At 39.9% G+C, this 20,106-nt stretch overlaps 1 protein-coding gene across 1 annotated transcript; it reads right to left on the reverse strand.

The window, feature by feature from the left end:
* Positions 1-6,768: 6,768 nt before the first annotated feature.
* LOC108669130 (neogenin) lies at positions 6,769-18,081 on the reverse strand (the record flags this gene model as incomplete). The annotated part of the gene is made up of 6 exons (XM_047883125.1): positions 6,769-6,952; positions 10,949-11,057; positions 11,636-11,716; positions 16,559-16,642; positions 17,171-17,319; positions 17,901-18,081. Coding segments are annotated over 6 exons (788 nt in total), but the record flags the coding sequence as incomplete, so codon positions are not given.
* Between the last annotated feature and the right edge of the window lie 2,025 nt (positions 18,082-20,106).

A 20,106-nucleotide genomic window follows, 5' to 3' on the forward strand; every position in this document is an offset into this window, starting at 1 on the left:
TCAAACCATAACGACGCGTTCGATTCTTGAATCGGCGTCGATTGTTTCCAACGTCCGGGCGAAATCCCTTTGAGTCGGTGTTTGTAACAATGGATTCAACCATGTTTTGTAACTGTACTCTCCGAAACACTTCGTGTTTAATATTGTTAAAAACGCGGAAGAATTTAGCTGCATTTCCACTAATTTCGAAAGCTGCCTCATCGCCTACTGGGAGATCCTAAGCTGCATAGTTTAAGCAATCTGGAGATTGGCACTACCGTTAGCTATCTACACTGCAGTCATGATTCAGTTCAAGAACCGACTAGATAATGCTATGCAAAAGTAGTTGTTCCGACTTGAAGTGCCCATCACCCCGCAGGCCAAATTAAAGTTAGCTCAATTCGACAATTTTGAAAAATATCTGATAAAATCGCCAGTTTGTAGATGTCCTGTGAACAAATCAAGAAAACTACAGGCAACGGCGACAGGCAAAACCCAGCCTAATCTTCAGCACTGACACTACTAACTTGTAGACAACATTTAACGTCGTTTTGATCCACGGCAGGTTGATATTGTGGATGGATTCGACACGATTTAGTTTTAATCTGAATACTGGGCAAGAAAACACGACAAAATACAATGTTCTATTCAGGATACTGCATACAAAACATCGCTGAGTCTCGCCTACAAGAGTATTATTATAACTTGTCAGTCATCATTCGATTTATAGCGATAACTCACTCTTGATTAGCTGACCAAAAACTGGGTGGACGGTTCAGTTTAGTTCAATCGTCTTGAATAGAATAAAATTAATGCGTACAGTCGCAAATGTAAATTTAATGAAGTGCACTGCCATAGATTTCAGCGAGTAATCAAATAATGTATTCGAAATATGGACTAAATTTATATTTTGTGCATTGGTTGTTTCGAATAGAGCAAATAGTTTAGTTAAATTTATAACATTAAAAGATAAAGAAAATAGAACCAGGCCAGAATTAAAGCGAGATAACTTTCATGACAGAGAAGAAAAAGATTTATTTTCGAGCCTTAATTGTAATCGCTCAGTTATTAGGTAAATTTATAAATTGAAGTGTCAATATTCAATAGTTCTCCACTCTCAGTTCCGACATCGTGATGGCTGCGGCGGTGAGAGCACTAACTAGTTTACCTTCTAGTGAGTAGTTAGCTGCTCTGCATCATAATTACCATATTTCTTGACTAATAATTAACACTAACACTAGTGGTGGCTAGTTGCAAGTAACACTACTTATGTACATAACACCACTTAGTTGCACCGGTAGCTAGAAGTAGCAGCAGTATTAACTAGTTATGGTAACTAGTTAGTAGTATAAAATACTCACTAGTTACAATACAATTACCTAATGGCGCCTTAGATGCTAGTGGCTAGAGGCCTGGAGCGCTGGCTGGACTCACATAGTCCTAGTTCCAACTAGGCCTTGAAAAATGACAGTTTTGCTTCATAGTCTTGCGAACCTGACGAGACTGTGAACCTGGCGAGACTGTGAACCTGGCGAGACTGTGAACCTGGCGAGACTGTGAACCTGGCGAGACTGTGAACCTGTAGGTACTGTGCGCGTGGTGTATGTGACGCTGGGGACTAGCATGACTGTGTGGACTGGTAAGAGAGAGTGGACTGACATGACTGTGTGGACTGGCATGACTGTGGACTGGTATGAATGTGTGGGCTTGTGAAGCATCACGACTCTTGACCGAAGACCCAGACCAACCTTGCCCGGCCCCCACAGCTTACAACAATTCACCGCATGATTGGCTGTAAACATTTAAGAACAGCAGCACGATTTGATGAATTTATAATTTTCTATTAAACACACATTTCGTAACTGTGGCACGCGAGAACCTTTTTCGAGGATCCATAATAATGTTGACTAACCAACATAATATAATCTTGCAATGATGCAAAGTATTTGTCACACTGCAACATCTGGTGCCAGCGTCCTGTCGTTAAAAAAAACAGTTAACTTATTTATCGAGTCAATTATATAATTATTAGCGCATTAAGTGAAATAAAATGTATCGGCTAATGTGTAATATTAATGGATAAAGCAGGGTTTCGTGGTACGCGGTGACTGTACGCAATCTTCAATTGATACACGCTCACAAAATTTATTGGGCATTAAAAAAGGCATTAGGCCTAAGCCTAAAAAAACGCGTAGGGCATTTAAAAAATGTCCTATGACATTTTTTAAACGTCATTTATCAGGATGCTATCCTGCATTTCAGAGCTGAATCTGCACGAATATCCGACCCGCGTTATGTCTGGAGCGCTACTGACAGTCGCGCTAGTTGATGAGCAACGGTTATTTGATCCGCGGTCTGGTGGTGCAAGGGACGTTACATGAAAGGCCTTGCAGGGGTTAGGCCAATTACATGCAAGTCCTTGTGGGGGTTAGGCCAATTGGTTGCGGAACGGTGCAGTTTATTAGGGTTGGGCTGATTCGTGATCAGGTAAGAGTATGAAGTGATGGTTCGATGTTAGGTGCTGTGAGGCAGAGCAATGAAACCCTTTGGCTTATGTCGTGAGGTATATATATATAATATGTAGTGTCGTGTATAATATAGAATGTAATTCATACATTAAGATCAATGATTGATCGATAATATATTATCAAAGACTGATAATTGTTTATCAAGTCTATGACAGTGAACATGTGCTAAGCCCTCATGTATGATGAAAGTCCTTATGTGATTTGCGTGCAATAAAGCATTTTAATATGATGTATAATAATAATAATAATAATAATAATAATATGGCTACAACTATAACCATGACAGTGGTTTAGGTCAGGCTGTTGCGCCCTCTGTGTATTGTTGCAACTGGCGGTATTGTGCGGACTGATAAATTTTATGAACTTCATAGTAATGTTTGCGACAATTTCAGAGTCAATTCAACACATATGAATAGTCAAAGTACCTACTTAACGAATAATACACTTAATTGTGCTTGTATATACATGGCAAGTCCTGACGTTAGCAGGAAACGTGGCGTTACGTCGTGTTTAATTCCTGCGTCCCACGTTAAGATCCTGCAGGAACTTGACCATCCGACATTTAGATCCTGCAGAACTTAACCATCCGACATTTAGATCCTGCAGGAACTTGACCATCCGACATTTAGATCCTGCAGGAACTTGACCATCCGACATTTAGATCCTGCAGGAACTTGACCATCCGACATTTAGATCCTGCAGGAACTTGACCATCCGACATTTNCTTCATGAGGCCATCAGTAGAGCTGTGAGGCCGTGATGGCGGACAGGTCCTTCATGAGGCCATCAGTAGAGCTGTGAGGCCGTGATGGCGGACAGGTCCTTCATGAGGCCATCAGTAGAGCTGTGAGGCCGTGATGGCGGACAGGTCCTTCATGAGGCCATCAGTAGAGCTGTGAGGCCGTGATGGCGGACAGGTCCTTCATGAGGCCATCAGTAGAGCTGTGAGGCCGTGATGGCGGACAGGTCCTTCATGAGGCCATCAGTAGAGCTGTGAGGCCGTGATGGCGGACAGGTCCTTCATGAGGCCATCAGTAGAGCTGCGAGGCCGTGATGGCGGACAGGTCCTTCATGAGGCCCTCGAGGCAGGCCATCTCCTGCGACAGCTGCTCGGTGGACACGCCCATGGACAGCTCCCCGGGGGGGTAGCGCGCCCCCTCCTGGCCGCGGACATTTTGTAATTACAATTAGTTTAATTTGTATAATTGTAATTAAAATAATTAGTTAGTATTATTGTAATTAAAATAATTAATTAATATAATTGTAATTAAAATAATTACAATTAGTATAATTGTAATCTACGACTAAAAAACGAAGAGATGGTCCTAAATTTATCTATTTTCCTACCCTAAGAATCGAACCGTTGTTAATAAATAAAAGTTGATTCCTCAAACCTGCCTAAATTCCTAATAATTTTAAATCAATCAATAATCTGGACATTAATCAATGAATTACCTGGTCATTAATCGAACTTGCACACTCTACATAATTTTAAGTACACGAATGTTCATATACATACATCATTACTTCAAATTTAATTAAGGGGAGCGTCTGGGAACTGGAAAAACTTTTTTATTTACGAACGGATCACTTTGAAACTTGGTACACATACGTAAAACATAATTCTAAGACTTTGTTCGTGTGAATTTTCCGAAAAAATCAAAGAAAACGTGAAATTCTTAGAAAACGGCCAAAACGGAGGTACTGTAGAAAACTGTCTCCTGGAATTTTCAAGCTACAACATCGAGACGCATATCATTCGATGCGTAAGGACCTTATCTATCGATTCGTTGTAGCTTTTTTTGAAATTCGAATTTTTGCGGGTTTGGGATAATTTTTCGTAAAATTTTAGAAAATTTTTCGATTTTCCCCTTTCCCCCCTGTTTTTTGAAATATTTTAAAAACTATAACGAAACTGAAAAAAAGCTACGACCAATCTCTGGATCTTTTATTTGTGAATTGAATGGTATATCTCTCATTGCTGTAGCTTCAAAACTCTAGGAGGAGACAGTTTACAGTGACAATAAGTGTGAATGTTCAGTAGAGACAAAAGCTGGAGCTAAATTTCTGTCAAGGATGTGGGAGCGACAGAGCGCAAACCTTCCCTCACGACTGCTGAAGGGTGACTGGAGCAGAGAGTGTGAAGACTAGCTATTTAAGGTGCACTGAGGCATTTACTTCCTATGTTAAATGTTAAAGAACACCACCAACCCTTGCCCTTCCGCGATCTGTCGTGAACGCGTAAATCAACGTACAGAGATGATCTTGGTACCGTTGAATAGGTCAGAACGTCAGCTTTAAGATGAGACAAAAACCCGGAAAAGTCAACATCGTCGATATTGGACCCAGACGCTCTCCTTAATTTAACTTATAATTATCATAAAAATTAAATCAATTTAATTATATATAACCTCTTCAGGAAGAGAGTCGACCCTGGTGATGGGGGGCAGGACGCGACGCCCCCCCACGGGGGGCGCCCCCAGCATGGTGGCGCAGTGGGGGGAGGGGGGCGGCAGCTTCTTGAAGGGGGACGAGGGGGGCCCCATGCCTGTCTCTTATACACATCTAGATGTGTATAAGAGACAGGCTTAGATCGTCGTAAAACTTACGACCGTCGTAAAACTTACGATCATCGTAAAACTTACGATCATCGTAAAACTTACGACTGTCGTAAAACTTACGATCATCGTAAAACTTACGATCATCGTAAAATTTACGACCGTCGTAAAACTTACAATCATCGTAAAACTTACGACCGTCGTAAAACTTACGATCATCGTAAAACTTACGATCGTCGTAAAATTTACGATTGTCGTAAAACTTACGATCGTCGTAAAACTTACGATCGTCGTAAAACTTACGATCATCGTAAAACTTACGATAGTCGTGAAACTTACGATAGTCGTAAAACTTACGACCGTCGTAAAACTTACGAACGCATCGCGCAGTTCTAAGAATGCGGGCTCAGTCGATCATTTATTCCAGCTTAAAATTAAACATAAATAAGAAGCTTAACATGAACGTTGATTACCATCGACATGAAATGAACATGAATGATCAACTTAAAGTTAATGAGAGAACATGGATATTAAAATTAGGAAGACGCGAGCTGCCATTGAGATTGATCCCTAAAATTTGTAGCAAAATTGTGACATTTTTTTAATTATCCATTAATTTTACTAAAAAGTTAGAGTGAAAATTTTTTTTATCAGTATTAAACACACGACATCAAATTCATAGATTTTTAGTTTCATGAAATTGAACGATCGAAAAATTTTCTCAAATAGTTTAAATAAAATGTAAGAAAAGTAGTTATATAAATGAGATCAAATAAATTATCGGGAAAGTCGTGTTCATTTGCTTACTTAATTTTGAATACATAAATTTAAGTGTGAATATTTCACAGTGATAAAAATTGTTAAAATACTGAAAGTTTGAAGTTAAATACCGAATTATGGTGTGAAAAACATCGTTTAGATGAATGCCAATTGTTTATGCATAATCAAGTTAATTATTTTTATTAATGATTTTTGCGGTTGACGGTTAAGAGTGGTGGTTATAGCAATAAAAAAAATTTCGCCTTAGAAAATTCAATTTGAAGCACCGGAAAAAACTTGACTTTTTTGTGTAAGAAATTAATTAGAGAATATTAGCAGGTAATAGAGGCCATGAGCCTATATAATGTATGGCGGCTGTCCATTAGTCTAATGGAGGCCCGGCCATCAGTAGAGCTGTGAGGCCGTGATGGCGGACAGGTCCTTCATGAGGCCATCAGTAGAGCTGAGAGGCCGTGATGGCGGACAGGTCCATCATGAGGCCATCAGTAGAGCTGTGAGGCCGTGATGGCGGACAGGTCCTTCATGAGGCCATCAGTAGAGCTGTGAGGCCGTGATGGCGGACAGGTCCTTCATGAGGCCATCAGTAGAGCTGTGAGGCCGTGATGGCGGACAGGTCCTTCATGAGGCCATCAGTAGAGCTGTGAGGCCGTGATGGCGGACAGGTCCTTCATGAGGCCATCAGTAGAGCTGTGAGGCCGTGATGGCGGACAGGTCCTTCATGAGGCCATCAGTAGAGCTGTGAGGCCGTGATGGCGGACAGGTCCTTCATGAGGCCATCAGTAGAGCTGTGAGGCCGTGATGGCGGACAGGTCCTTCATGAGGCCATCAGTAGAGCTGTGAGGCCGTGATGGCGGACAGGTCCTTCATGAGGCCATCAGTAGAGCTGTGAGGCCGTGATGGCGGACAGGTCCTTCATGAGGCCATCAGTAGAGCTGTGAGGCCGTGATGGCGGACAGGTCCTTCATGAGGCCATCAGTAGAGCTGTGAGGCCGTGNGGACTGGGGGGGCGGGGGGCCCGGTACACTGAAAGATCTGAGTGGGTTGAGTGTCCCACTCGCCCCACTCGACGCGTTGCGTAAGCTCTTGCCCAGCGTGTTGTTGCCGTCGCTGGATACAAATTCATTGTGACAGCTTATTCATGAATAGAAAGTAGAATTCATTGTTAAATTTTCATGAATAAAAAGTAGAATTAATAAAATAATTTACAAGATTAACGGTAATAACCAGTTTGGTTGCTGCCTTTCAATAAGAAAACGTGCAGGTATTACATTTTTGCAAATAGAAAGTAGTAATCATCATATTTACAAGATCAATGGTAAGACGTTCAGGTACAACAAGAAAGCATGATGGTGAAGGTATGGTGAAGAAATAATATGCTTCTAATGGTGAAGAAACAATACGGTTCTGATGATAAAGGAATGGCTACCGCCAGCCACACGAAAGTCGCCATTGTACTAGACTCGCCATCATCCAGAGGCCACAATACAGCTATAGCCACATATTAACTTTGTTATATAGCAACAATGCAAGAAATGATATAGATTGTATATAATTCTATTCTGTACATATAATGTATAGTCTGTATTGAAGCGCGACGAGTTTAGTATGTGGCGACTCGTGTGTCCTGCTGAGGGTAGATGCAAGAACTTATATAGGCCAACCAACCTATACACCCTAACAAAATTAGAGGTGTGCGCGACCCTGCAATAGGGCCGCCTAGAACTCGGACCGAACGTAAATCAGCCGCTAATGTCAGCTTCGGCTCAGGGTTCGAAAGCCAGCCTCTGGGCAGCTTGCTAGCTCGGTATGACCTGGGCCTATACTTTCAAAAAAAGTTAAGAGATCGTAAGTTCATCAGCCAATCATTGACAGCCTTTCAAGCAAAATCCACCAATCATATACAAGGAAATAGAGCGTAAGTACTTACGTTCACTTAGCGAGTTTTGAAAGTATGGCCCCAGGCTCGGCCAACTCTTGTCATACTCTCGGGCGACTATAAAGTCGGAAAAGAGATTCTGACCAGAAGCTAATTTCGATCTTTCAAAACTCGCTAAGTGAACGTAAGTACTTACGCTCTATTTTCTTGTCTATGATTGGTGGATTTTGCTTGAAAGGCCGTCAATGATTGGCTGATGAACTTACGATCTCTTAACTTTTTTGAAAATATAGGCGCTAGTGGCCAAGCAAACCTAGAATAACTTTGCACCGATTGTAGCGACTCTTCGGCCGAGGCCTAGGCGGTCCCCAAATTTTGTTAGGGTAGCAGTGGAAATAAGAGATAATTTGTCTAAATAGCGATGCACTTTTTGCCTTGTGTACGTCAATCTTAATCCATCTTTGGCCGTAATTAATGGCCTTAATCCATCTTTGGCCGTAATTAATGGCCTTAATCCATCTTTGGCCGTAATTAATGGCCTTAAAATATAATATATAATATTTTTATATTTTACGATAATTTAATAATTTCATCTTTTGCAACATTTTAACACAAATTAAATTAATTAAACTTTGAAAATGCGATGCAAAAAAAATTAATTAAAAAAAAGTATTTTGCAGAAAATTTGACCGAATTTATTCATTTTCAATACAGGCTTTGTATTTTAATAGGCCTCCACAAATCAATTTTTTAATGCTTACGATGAAATGATTAAAAACATGGAATCATTGTAATGATGTTAATGATTATTAATGTATAAGAATATATAAATTATTATCAATATATAATAAGGATGAACAAGTGAACGTCGCGTTATTCAGATGAATTATGAGACAGAACTCACGGAGAACACAGCATGGGTGAATTTGAGAGAAACATGACTGAATTATGAATGCGATATGACTGGATTATGATTAAAATATGACTGATAACAGTAAGTTATGTATAGTATAATCATGAAACAGATGAGAATGGTAACTAAACACAGGTTAAATATCAAAACATTTTGATGCAAAAAAATAATATTAATAAAAATTTTAATAATAACAACAATAATAACAAGAATAGATATACATCTGTCACCACTTCTGGTGACAGGTGTAAAAATACTGAATTTTATAAATCTATCTAGAAAATGAATAAATGTACGATCAATCTTTATTTATTTGTTCATTAACAGGATACTTATTCATTGTAGTCCTAGCTGATTCAGTCCACACATCCATACAAAATTAACCCTTGTATGGCGACACAAAATTCAGCGCGCATGTTTTGTTCAAGGCAACAAAGTGATGGAAAATAAAAAATTTACATTACCGTTCAAAAGTTTGCGGTCACATCGAAATGTTCTTATTTTTGAAGGAAAAGATGCTTTTCAATGAAGATAACTTTAAAATATTCCTAACTTTGAACAAATACACTTTATACATTGATATTATATAAATAACTTTAAAATAGAAGATACACAGAGAAAATAACTTTTTGCGGACTATTCTTTGCTTTTAAATTTTTAAATAACTTTTCTTTATGCATGGTTTTTTTCTTTTTTTCTTATTTTCTTTATGTCCGGTTTTAGTGCAATATTGCCAGAGGTTTATTTCCAGCAACCATAGCTCTAGTTTTCTAATGGTACAATGTGTTTACTCATTGGCTTAGAAAGCTGATTTATGATTAGAAAACCCTTGTGTAATTTTGTTCACACGTCTGAAAACAAACTAAATTTTTATAAAATCTAGAAAACTGACAATTATTTGAACACATTCAGTTTCTGGAGTTTCACATTTGTTGGTTCAATTAAACGCTCAAAATGGCCAGAAATAGAGAACTTTTATCCAAAACTCGACTGTCAGTTACTTTTATCGGAAATGAAAGCTATTCCATGTGAATAATTGCTTAGAAATTGAATATTTCCTACTACTTTATAGTGTGTACTACTTTATTCAGGAAATAAACTGCGAAATAAACTAGTCTCTAGCACCCAGTGACTCGGGGGTTCGAGTCCACGCGGGACAAATTATTTCGGGAAGCTCAGTTCATGGCTAACTAAGCCATTCATGAAGATTTTGTTGATAAACCAGTACCTGGCTTGTCCAGGGTGTTGTGTAATGCAATAATGGTTGTGGCGGTCAGTGAGGTAGTGATGGTCGTGGAACTACCTTAAAAAATGTCATTATCAAAGTGGAACTACCTTAAAAAATGTCATTATCAAAGTGGAACTACCTTAAAAAATGTCATTATCAAAGTGGAACTACCTTAGAAAATGTCATTATCAAAGTGGAACTACCTTAGAAAATGTCATTATCAAAATAGGGCAACGACCTACAACTCAAAATCGCCATTACCGACTATGGTAGTGGACAATTTTGAGCAGACAGGCAGTCTTTAACTTAACTACAAAGTCGCGTGGGCTAATAATAAATTTAGTGCGACTTCATTAAATAATAAAGTCAAATTTAGTATTCATTGAATAATACCCGCGACTAGTGATACGGTAAATAGGCGGCTATGGAATTTTGACCTACATGGCACAATAGCAAATATAAAGCCATATCTGAAATTGTGAGTGTTAGATGCAATTTTAATGTAAATAAAATGTGATTTCAAATATAAGTAATTATTCTAACCTTGTAAGTGTCCTGACTCTATTTTTTGTTCATTGACAACATATGGTGGTGAATAAATGTTACTTTTCATGGATAACAGAAAGTTGTTTGGATTACCCAAAACTTTTGAGCGGTAGCGTGTGAATTACACTAAATGCTTGAATTAATTATATTGAATTTTATAAACATTTAAACTGTCGATATCTTGACCGGCAAAATTAACTCTTTTTTAGCGCATTTTCTCATTTATGGAAAAAATGCACTATTGTGCTCGCCATGTCCGTCCGTCCGTCCGTCTGTCTGTCTGTCCGTCCGTCCGTCCGTCCGTCTGCCCGTCTGTCTGTCCGTGACTTCACGTTTTCGTCGACGAGAAAATGCGCTCTCTGTCACTAACTGCAGTGAGCACTGAGTTATATTTTTTAGCTTTTTAACTCATTAACGAATTTTAAAAAGCAATTGAATCGTTTTAATCTAATCAGTTAAATTTTCATTTACAATGAACTTGTAAGGGGTTGGGGTTATAGGGTTGGGGCTATAGGGTTGGGGTGACGTGAGATGACTCACCCCGGGGTGGCGTAGGGGTCGAGGGTGTAGGGGGCGTGGGGGGTGTGGGGGGGTCTGCCCCCCATGGTGCCGTCGCTGTACACGCTGCTGCTGGTGCTGCCCCCCATCACTGCGGGGGGGGAGTTATTAGTTAATTCACAATTTTTATTAATTAACCTTAATAATATTATTATTATTCTTTAATTTATTCTCCATTTCTATTATTATTTTATTAATTATTATTTAATTGACAATTTTTATTAATTATCATTAATAATTATTAATATTCTTTAATTTATTATTCAATTTTTATAGTTATTATTTTTATTATTATTATTAGTTAATTGACCAATTCTTTGATTTTTGAAGATAATTCACATTATCTTCACGTATCACAGATACGTTCACTTTAAAGGCTAAACGGGGTGAGGTTGACCACTGATTGCACCCTAGTCCCTTCAGAAACTAGTTATAATTAATAATTTTATAATTATTAATTATTATTAAAATAATTATAATTATTTTAAATAAGAAATATAACTATTTTTGATACCTGTTTTTTATTGATTTTTATAGGTACTTAATTTATAATTTAGCATTTAAATTAAAAAATAAATATAATATATAAATAATAATAATGTAGAATGTAAATTATAAAAAAATAATATAAATAATTAGGAAAGCAAATAAAAACATAGAGCAACTCACAGTAGTGGGGGGGCTGTAGCGCCCCCGGGGGGTGGAGGGGAGGGCGGTGCAGCAAGCGCTCCGTCTCATCCCCAGCCTCCCCTACACCACAACACAATATACGGGGTAATGTCTCATTAACTCAACATAATGTCTCATAACTCAACATAATGTCTCATAACTCAATATAATGTCTCATAACTCAATGTAATGTCTCATTAACTCAATGTAATGTCTCATTAACTCAATGTAATGTCTCATAACTCAATATAATGTCTCATAACTCAACATAATGTCTGTCTCTTATACACATCTAGATGTGTATAAGAGACAGATATAATGTCTCATAACTCAATATAATGTCACATAACTCAATATAATGTCTCATAACTCAATATGTCTCATAACTCAATATGTCTCAGTTAGTAATATAAAATTAAGGCATTAAATACTTAATTCATCTTTCTATTTGTCAGTAAATGTCGTCAAAATCAATTTTAATTGAAACGAGTCAACGGAAGTGATGTTAAACTCTAAAGTAAATAAAGTTCTGATATGAAATTACATTGTAATTAGCTAAATTATATTCTAATTAACTAAAAGTCAACAAATGAGAAAACAAGACTCAATATTGAGATGAAGAAAACAAGAAAACATTGATGATGAGATGAAGACAAGAAAACAACAAGAAAACATTGAGATGAAGAGATAACTTATAGCCAAGAACTTATATAAAATTATCAATATGGGCCCATCAACAAAACAGAATATATCAAATTCAAGGAAGAAACTTCTGCTTCTGGTGCATTTATTCCTGCATTTTATTTATTTATCAAATGCTCAATCAATTTATCAATTTAATTAATTAATAAAATTATTCTATAAACGATGCAAGTCTTAACATTAATTTTATTTAATTATCAAATGCTCAATCAATTTATCAATTTAATTAATTAATAAAATTATTCTATAAACGATGCAAGTCTTAACATTAATTTTATTTAATTATCAAATGCTCAATCAATTAGAAAAAAATGCCTTGCACTGTGCGGGGCATGCGTAATAGATGAAGTGTTTTATTAATTTGAATTCTTGAACTTACCACAAAATAAGTCAAGATTGTTGCCAAATTTCCATATTATTGGATTACTAATAATTTTTATTTCGTTTTATCAGTTTTACTATTATTTATAATTGTTCATTTTGCGGCCTCCCCACCTAACTTATCCCCCGAAATTTCACTCAGAAGTTTCATTGAAATTATCATTCATTTTTATTTATTTTATTATTTTTATTCTATTATTATATCTTATTTTATTATATTCGATTTTTATTAGGTATATCATCTTTATAATTGAAATATTATTTATTGAACCTAATATTATTAGTCCGTTTTACCGGCAATCAGGATATATGTATTTAATGCTAATTTTATATTTAAATCAGGATATAACGTTTTTCTAGCAAACTAATGCGTTAGAATTACTGTTCTGAATATTAGTTAATATTACTTAGTGAATAAGATAAAAAAAACATTCAAAACCCCGACACAATAAAAGTTTATTTAACAGCACAAGCACACAGGAATAAATAAAATGAAACAAAGTAGATTTTTAATCAAAATTGAATTAAAAGCAGAGGCAGCAATGACTTAGAAACATTAGAAGGCTTTATAAACAACAACGTTACAGCAGATTTAACATGAAAAACATAACAGTTAATTTGATTTTAATGCACAGAACATTGAGTAAAAGAGAGGAAAAAATTAAAAAATAAAAGGAAAATCTAGAAATTCCAAACATATATTTTTGTTTAAATTTCCGGTTCGTTTTTATACGAGTAATTTGCTGCCGAATCAGAATTTTTCCGTGAGAAGTCGTCCCGAAGATCAAGTTAGTCCCGCCCGAGCATGCAAGATGTCCTTGTACCGTCATTAAAGTCCCGAACTTCAGTACAAAGTTTCAGTACAAGTCTAAGTTTGTGATTCAAGTTCAAGTTTTTAAATGCGTTGTTATAATCAAAGTTGTCGTGCGTCTTGTGAATTTTTTCGTGTAAAGTTAATTACTATAATCAAAGTTGTTGTAGGTCTAATAAATTCCTTTGTATAAAGAAACGTATTTTATTCATTCGATCGACACAAATTTTCTACACTAAAAATGGTATAAAAATGAAGATTAAGATTATTTAATTAAATGATAGTTCCGCTGTGAAAATAACAATAACGGCCACTTAACGACGCTTCAACTTCCGCTGTCACTACAGCATACAAAATTCATACCTTGTATGAATGTTTATACATAGTATGAATTTTCATACTTAGTATTCCTAATTTTCCTTAAATTAAGTAATAATTACAAAGAGACCTCATGACACACGCGACGCTGAATCATTCCTTGACTTTAGTTATTATTGACATGGTGAAGTTCAGCAAGTTTTTTTCGTCAAACGACTTATTTTTCATTATTCTATTTTCCAATGATCTATTTTTCGTCATTCATTATCCAGTTGGTGAAATACCAACTCTTCTGGGCCTTCTTTTGTGAGTGGACAAAAGCTGGCTGCAGTCCAGGGAAAAACTGAAGCTCCTGTTTTGACTTAAGTCTACGTTGTTCAACTTTATAAATAATTTGACTAGTGCCTTCGTTCAAGAAATTTAAAGATTAATTTACAAGCGTTTGCATGATGAAGTCTCCCTAGGACGAATGCTTAGACCTAAAAAGTCGCAGGTTGGCACCAAAACGTTGAAAACTATCAAAAAAATCGTCCTGCGCTCGTTGGTCTTTGAAGTTTCGTAACCAAACTGATGTTATGGAGAGCCAGCGCATCCAGTTCGCGCTCACACTTGGGGAGATCCAGCAGACTCTTCTTCCCCAAGACGTCCTCAAAGGACCGGAAGGAGGAGAGGTGGGGATTGGTTCTGTCGAAGCGGTCCAGAGTTGAGTCCCGCGGTAGCTGACTCAGTTCAGGGTCGTTGGTGTTGACCAGGATGGAGACACTGTAACGTCGATTTCTGGACTCGAAATTTAAGTTTTTAAAAGCCAATATTTCGCTACTGCAGGTCTTTTCATTGGCCCCGGAGCAGCCATCGCAATCCAAATGCAGTGCTGCCCCAAGGCTCCTCCTGAACTCCCTGTGGGGGCCCTTGCAGCGACGTCGGATCCACAGCGGCTCAACAAAGACAACATTGGAATATGAATCTGAATTATACAGAGAATCTCTGGGTTTCGGTGGTGAACGCGAAGCTTCCGTGCTGGGAACTCCGAAGTTTTGGAGACGGGAAGGCCCTCCGACCACCTGCTTTTCGACTTCCTGTACTAGAACGCAAGCGTCAGGTTTCGGGCAGGTAATGTCCGAGTCCGCAGGAATATTAGGCGTGAGTGCCACGCCTGCGGACGACAGATGAGGGGGCGCCAGTGTCAGGTTTTCATGCCGGGACTTTTTCATGGACATGGGACACAACCTTTCACTAGACATCACATTGAGATGTTCTCCCATACCATCAAAGGACAATTTCTCAATATTTCCATTGGTATGACCTCTTGTCTGATGATATAACCCACTAGTGTCACCTGCAAGTTCTGAAAGTCTGGGGCACATTTCATCGGTTCTGTAATCCGGATCGGGCCACATTCCATCAGTTCTTCGGTCCAGATCGAGTAACGCGTTGTCGCTTACGACAGAACTTTGAGCAGAACCTAAAATATTCGCTATGGCTTCATCGCTGAAATCGAAATAACATTTATCACGCAGGTCTTGTTTCCATACTTCATCCCGCGGTTGAGAACTGTCATCCATATGGGGGCTGTGCTGTTCATACAGATTCCTTTGTTGTGTGGGACTGGGAGATGGGGGATGACATGGTGGGGAACTGGGTGGGGAGATATGACTGGGGAATGGGATGTGACTGGGGATTGGAATGTGACTGGGTGGTGGGAAGAAACTAAGTGGAGAAATATGACTAGAGGATTGATGACTGACGAGTGGGATGTGACTGCGGAGTGGGAAGAAACCGGGTGGGGAGATATGACCGGGTGGTGGGTTGTAACTGGGAGGTGGGATGAAACTACAGGATGACATGAGACTGGATGAATCTTCTTCATCCACCGCAACGAACGCTGAGTTTGACGACTTGTTCGCTAAAGGACGTCGCGGGTTCACAGACGCGGGGCCCACAGCAGGCGGGTGTTGTGAGGGTTGTCCCGTGGGAACGACGGGGGACGGGGGCACTGAACCCTCGTCCCCCGGACGTGTGAAGTCACCCACACCCACTATTTCCGGTCCAAGCGTTACCGGAAGCTGCAAATTTTCGTCCGCGAAACCGAAATTTAGCGACGCAAAGGAAAAGTTCAAGTCGTTGCGGTGACTTGTGACTGACGCGGAGGTAAGTCGCTGACTAGTGACTGGCGCGTTACTGCCCCGGCGGAGACTAGATGAGTGACTAGTGAGACTAGGCAGGCTGGCGGCGACTACACTTCCATGTATGGTTAGTCCCGTGCAAGGAAGGGAAGAGGAGGAGAAAATGAAATAAATTAAAAGTTTTAGAAATAAACTTAATAAGAGATAAAGTTTCGAAGCAAAATGAAGTGCAAACGTAAAATATTGAAAAACGAAACAGAAAATTGGATTGAAATTTTATTGGAAATCTCACCCTCTCACCCCAGCCCTCTCTAAATCAGTGGGCTGACTCAGTGGGTTGAAACAGTTGGTTTAAATCAGTGGGTTAAAGCAGTGGGTTGAACTTAGTGGGTTCAATCAATGGGTTGCAAAACTGGTTTGAAGTTATTGAGTTGGATCGATGGGTTGAAACAGATAGTTTAAATCAATGGGTTGAAACACAACGTGCGGTGGAACTTACCGTGATGTTGTCACACACAACCACACAACCAGGACACATAGGTACACTAGTACAACCACACCGTGCACTAGTAGGACCACGGCACTCACTGAGGTAGGTGCTGTGGTAGGGCGTGCGGCGGTCCAGGGTGCTGGTGCTGGTGTAGGTGTTCTTGTCCTCCAGCTCCCCGCCCTCTGTGGGGGAGAGAGGGGTTAGGGGGGGGCTAGGGGAGGTTGGGGGTGTGGTTAGGGGTTGTAGGAGGGGTTAGGGGGTGGAGGAGTTGTTAGGGGTTGGGGAGGGGTTAGGAATGATGGGGAAGGGAGGGAAAGTCAACCCCACATCCCTCCCAACCCCGAGAGGAAAGCCAAACATGGCGACAGGTTGAAGTGTACATGTACAGGAAAATTATTACAGCTTCTATAAGCATCAATGGTTGAGACTTACCGCCGTGGTTGTGAGACTCACCGCCGTGGTTGAGACTTACCGCCGTGGTTGTGAGACTCACCGCCGTGGTTGAGACTTACCGCCGTGGTTGTGAGACTCACCGCCATGGTTGAGACTCACCGCCGTGGTTGTGAGACTCACCGCCGTGGTTGAGACTCACCGCCGTGGTTGAGACTCACCGCCGTGGTTGAGACTCACTGCCGTGGTTGAGACTCACCACCGTGGTTGTGAGACTCACCGCCGTGGTTGTGAGACTCACCGCCGTGGTTGAGACTCACCGCCGTGGTTGAGCACCGTGGTTGTGATGGTAGGGCTGGCGGGGCGGGAGGCGTTGTGGTTGTCGAGATGGTTGAGCTCGAGGCGGTCGTGGTGGATCCAGAGGTCTGGTGGCTGCGACACCTCAACCTTGGTGGCAGACTTGCTGGTGCTGCTCAGGACGCAACCATTCAGCCCGTGGTTGATGTAATGTAATGGTTTTAACTAGTAATGGTTGTGTGGTTGCAACAGTCACTATTGTCACCGGCCGGAGCCGCTACTAGCTAACTGAATGTTACCAGAACCTATAATTTAGAACCTATATTTCACTACTGCGAGTTTTGAAAATAGAGCGTAAGTACTTACGTTCACTTAGCGAGTTTTGAAAGTACAGGCCCCAGGTCCTCTGTCGTGTGTATGATACGATAACGTGACGCGTGCGGTCTCGTACATTTCGTGAACGATAACAATGCTTTAGCAGATAAAACATTTAAAAATCCTACACGTGAATAGTTAAAGGCAAGTGGATTTGTAAACGACAGTTTCCTGTCATTTACAAAATTAATGGGAATGGTTGCCTGGGGTTTGGGTCAACCTGGCGGGGTTGCAACTCACCCCGTGTGCCTGGGGTTGGGGTCAACCTGGCGGGGTTGCAACTCACCCCGTGTGCCTGGGGTTGGGGTCAACCTGGCGGGGTTGTAACTCACCCCGTATGCCTGGGGTTGGGGTCAACCTGGAGGGGTTGTAACTCACCCCGTATGCCTGGGGTTGGGGTCAACCTGGTGGGGTTGCTTTCTCCTGCAGTAGATGAGGGCGAACAATGCAACCCCGAGCAGCAGCAACACCACCGCCACCGCCACCACCACCGCCACCACCACCACGCTGCTCCACCCGCTGAACAAACTCCCGCCATCGGGGGCCGTGGCCGCCGCCGCTGCAACACCGTGGTTGTGGTAAGATGGTTATATATGTGTATCTATATATTATAAAAAGATAGTTATTATATATATTATACAAGGATAATTGTTATTATATACATATTATATAAGGATAATTATTATATATACAGTATATAACTAAGGTAATAGCGCGACGTGTTTCATCAAATTATCGTAACTATCTTGTAAAAAGTTTGATTGCACTTTATTGCACTAGGATTCCGTTCATTAAAACTTCGGTTACACGAGTAAAACTTGCCTTTTATTCCAGTCAAGAAAACTTAGAAGCAACACGTTGAATAAAATATTACAGCAAGCACGAGAGACATAACGCTGCTAGACGAAACATTTATAGCACAGCCACAGTAACTAGCGCTAGGGCACAAGAACTCTAGTGGAGCAACGGAGCGAGGTGAGTTGAGGCTAGAACCTCACTGTAAGGCTGGCGGGACACGACTGACTACCTGACTCACAGCCACTCAGACCTGACCTTTCACTACGTCGCTACCGCCCAACTAAAGCCCCTTTCACACAGGGCAGTAAATACTGCCAGCGTCCGACAGTATTTACACTGTTAGAAAAAACGGCGAAAAAACGGTCCCACTGGCGTTCTAGTGGCCGGTCGTTCCGTGAAATTAAACTGTTTCGCCGTTTATATCAGATATTCTACGGATTTCTAGTGTTAAATTAGAATAAAAACGGCGACACTGTGTTTCTTTTTACGTGCCGACCGGCCACTGAAACGCCGGTAATACCGTTAACGGTAATTTTTCTAACAGTGTACCGCCGAACCTTAGCGGACATACGAAATGTGCACTGCTGTTCACACACGACTGCTTTTACTGCGGCGTAGAACTTGACGCCTGACGCCAGCGTGTGTCGCGCTAAAACTGCGGCGGTAGATTTGCCGCGACAGTTTAGCTTGCAATATTCAATGTAATCTTTCACACTGGGCGGTTTTTGACGCCAGATCCCAGCAGACAGTGGGCCGTATTTTAGGTGCATAATAAACAGCACTGCTAGACTGATAGATTATAGACTGATATTGTTACATAAATATCGGTACATGAATATTGTTTTACTTGGTTACTTTTAACCAAACATGTATAAATGAAGGGCTCTACCCTAAATATACAAATATTCTTACATAATGATTTAGATTAATAAATATATATTTCCTTAAAGTGATAGAGATATATTTCATAAAAGCTATATTTTCCATAAATATATAGGTATTTCCATAGAGATGTATATACATTATTCTCACATAGAGATATATTTCCAATATTGCCGGAAATATTGTTACATAAACATAGAGATGGACTGATGGTGCATAAAACACTGCAAGCCTGATAGATCCCAGCAGTAAAAAGCGCCTCGTGCTGCTTAAGGTCGGACATAAATGTTATTATAAGGCGGCTATATACGCTATAGATGTGGCTCTCGGTGTGCCCGCGAGCTAAAATTTACACGGCTAATAGTGAACAAAGTTCATCGTTCAGAGTGAGACATTGTGGCGAGTGTGTCCTGAGGACACACAATTGTGTGTCCTCAGGACACACAATTGTGTGTCTCAGGACACACAATTGTGTGTCTCAGGACACACAATTGTGGGACAGAATGTGGCACAAGTACTGTCGCGGAATATACATGAGATTAGTTCTTGCTAATTGTGTCACGCAAAATAAAATATGAACGATATTCTGCGACATGCTAACTAATGAAAACTTCGTTAGAGCAAAGTCTAAAAAAAGTTTTTACAAAGGTTCTTTTACCTTAAATATTCAATTGAGAAACATTGACTAATCATTATCGCAGTATTACCAATTTATATATATACATATAGTTAGATATGGTTATAACTATATATAGTTATGTTATATATAGTCATAGTAATAGAGTATAGTTCAATATAAGGTTAGATGGCTCATGGAATAACAACCAGACAACCAAATAACTACCACCACCACCACGCTCTAACCACACAGCAGGCACCATACCACCCAGACCACCACACCACA

This window comes from Hyalella azteca, unplaced genomic scaffold, assembly GCF_000764305.2.
Source record: "Hyalella azteca isolate HAZT.00-mixed unplaced genomic scaffold, Hazt_2.0.2 contig12076, whole genome shotgun sequence".
In the NCBI taxonomy this organism is placed as follows: Eukaryota; Metazoa; Arthropoda; class Malacostraca; order Amphipoda; family Hyalellidae; genus Hyalella; species Hyalella azteca.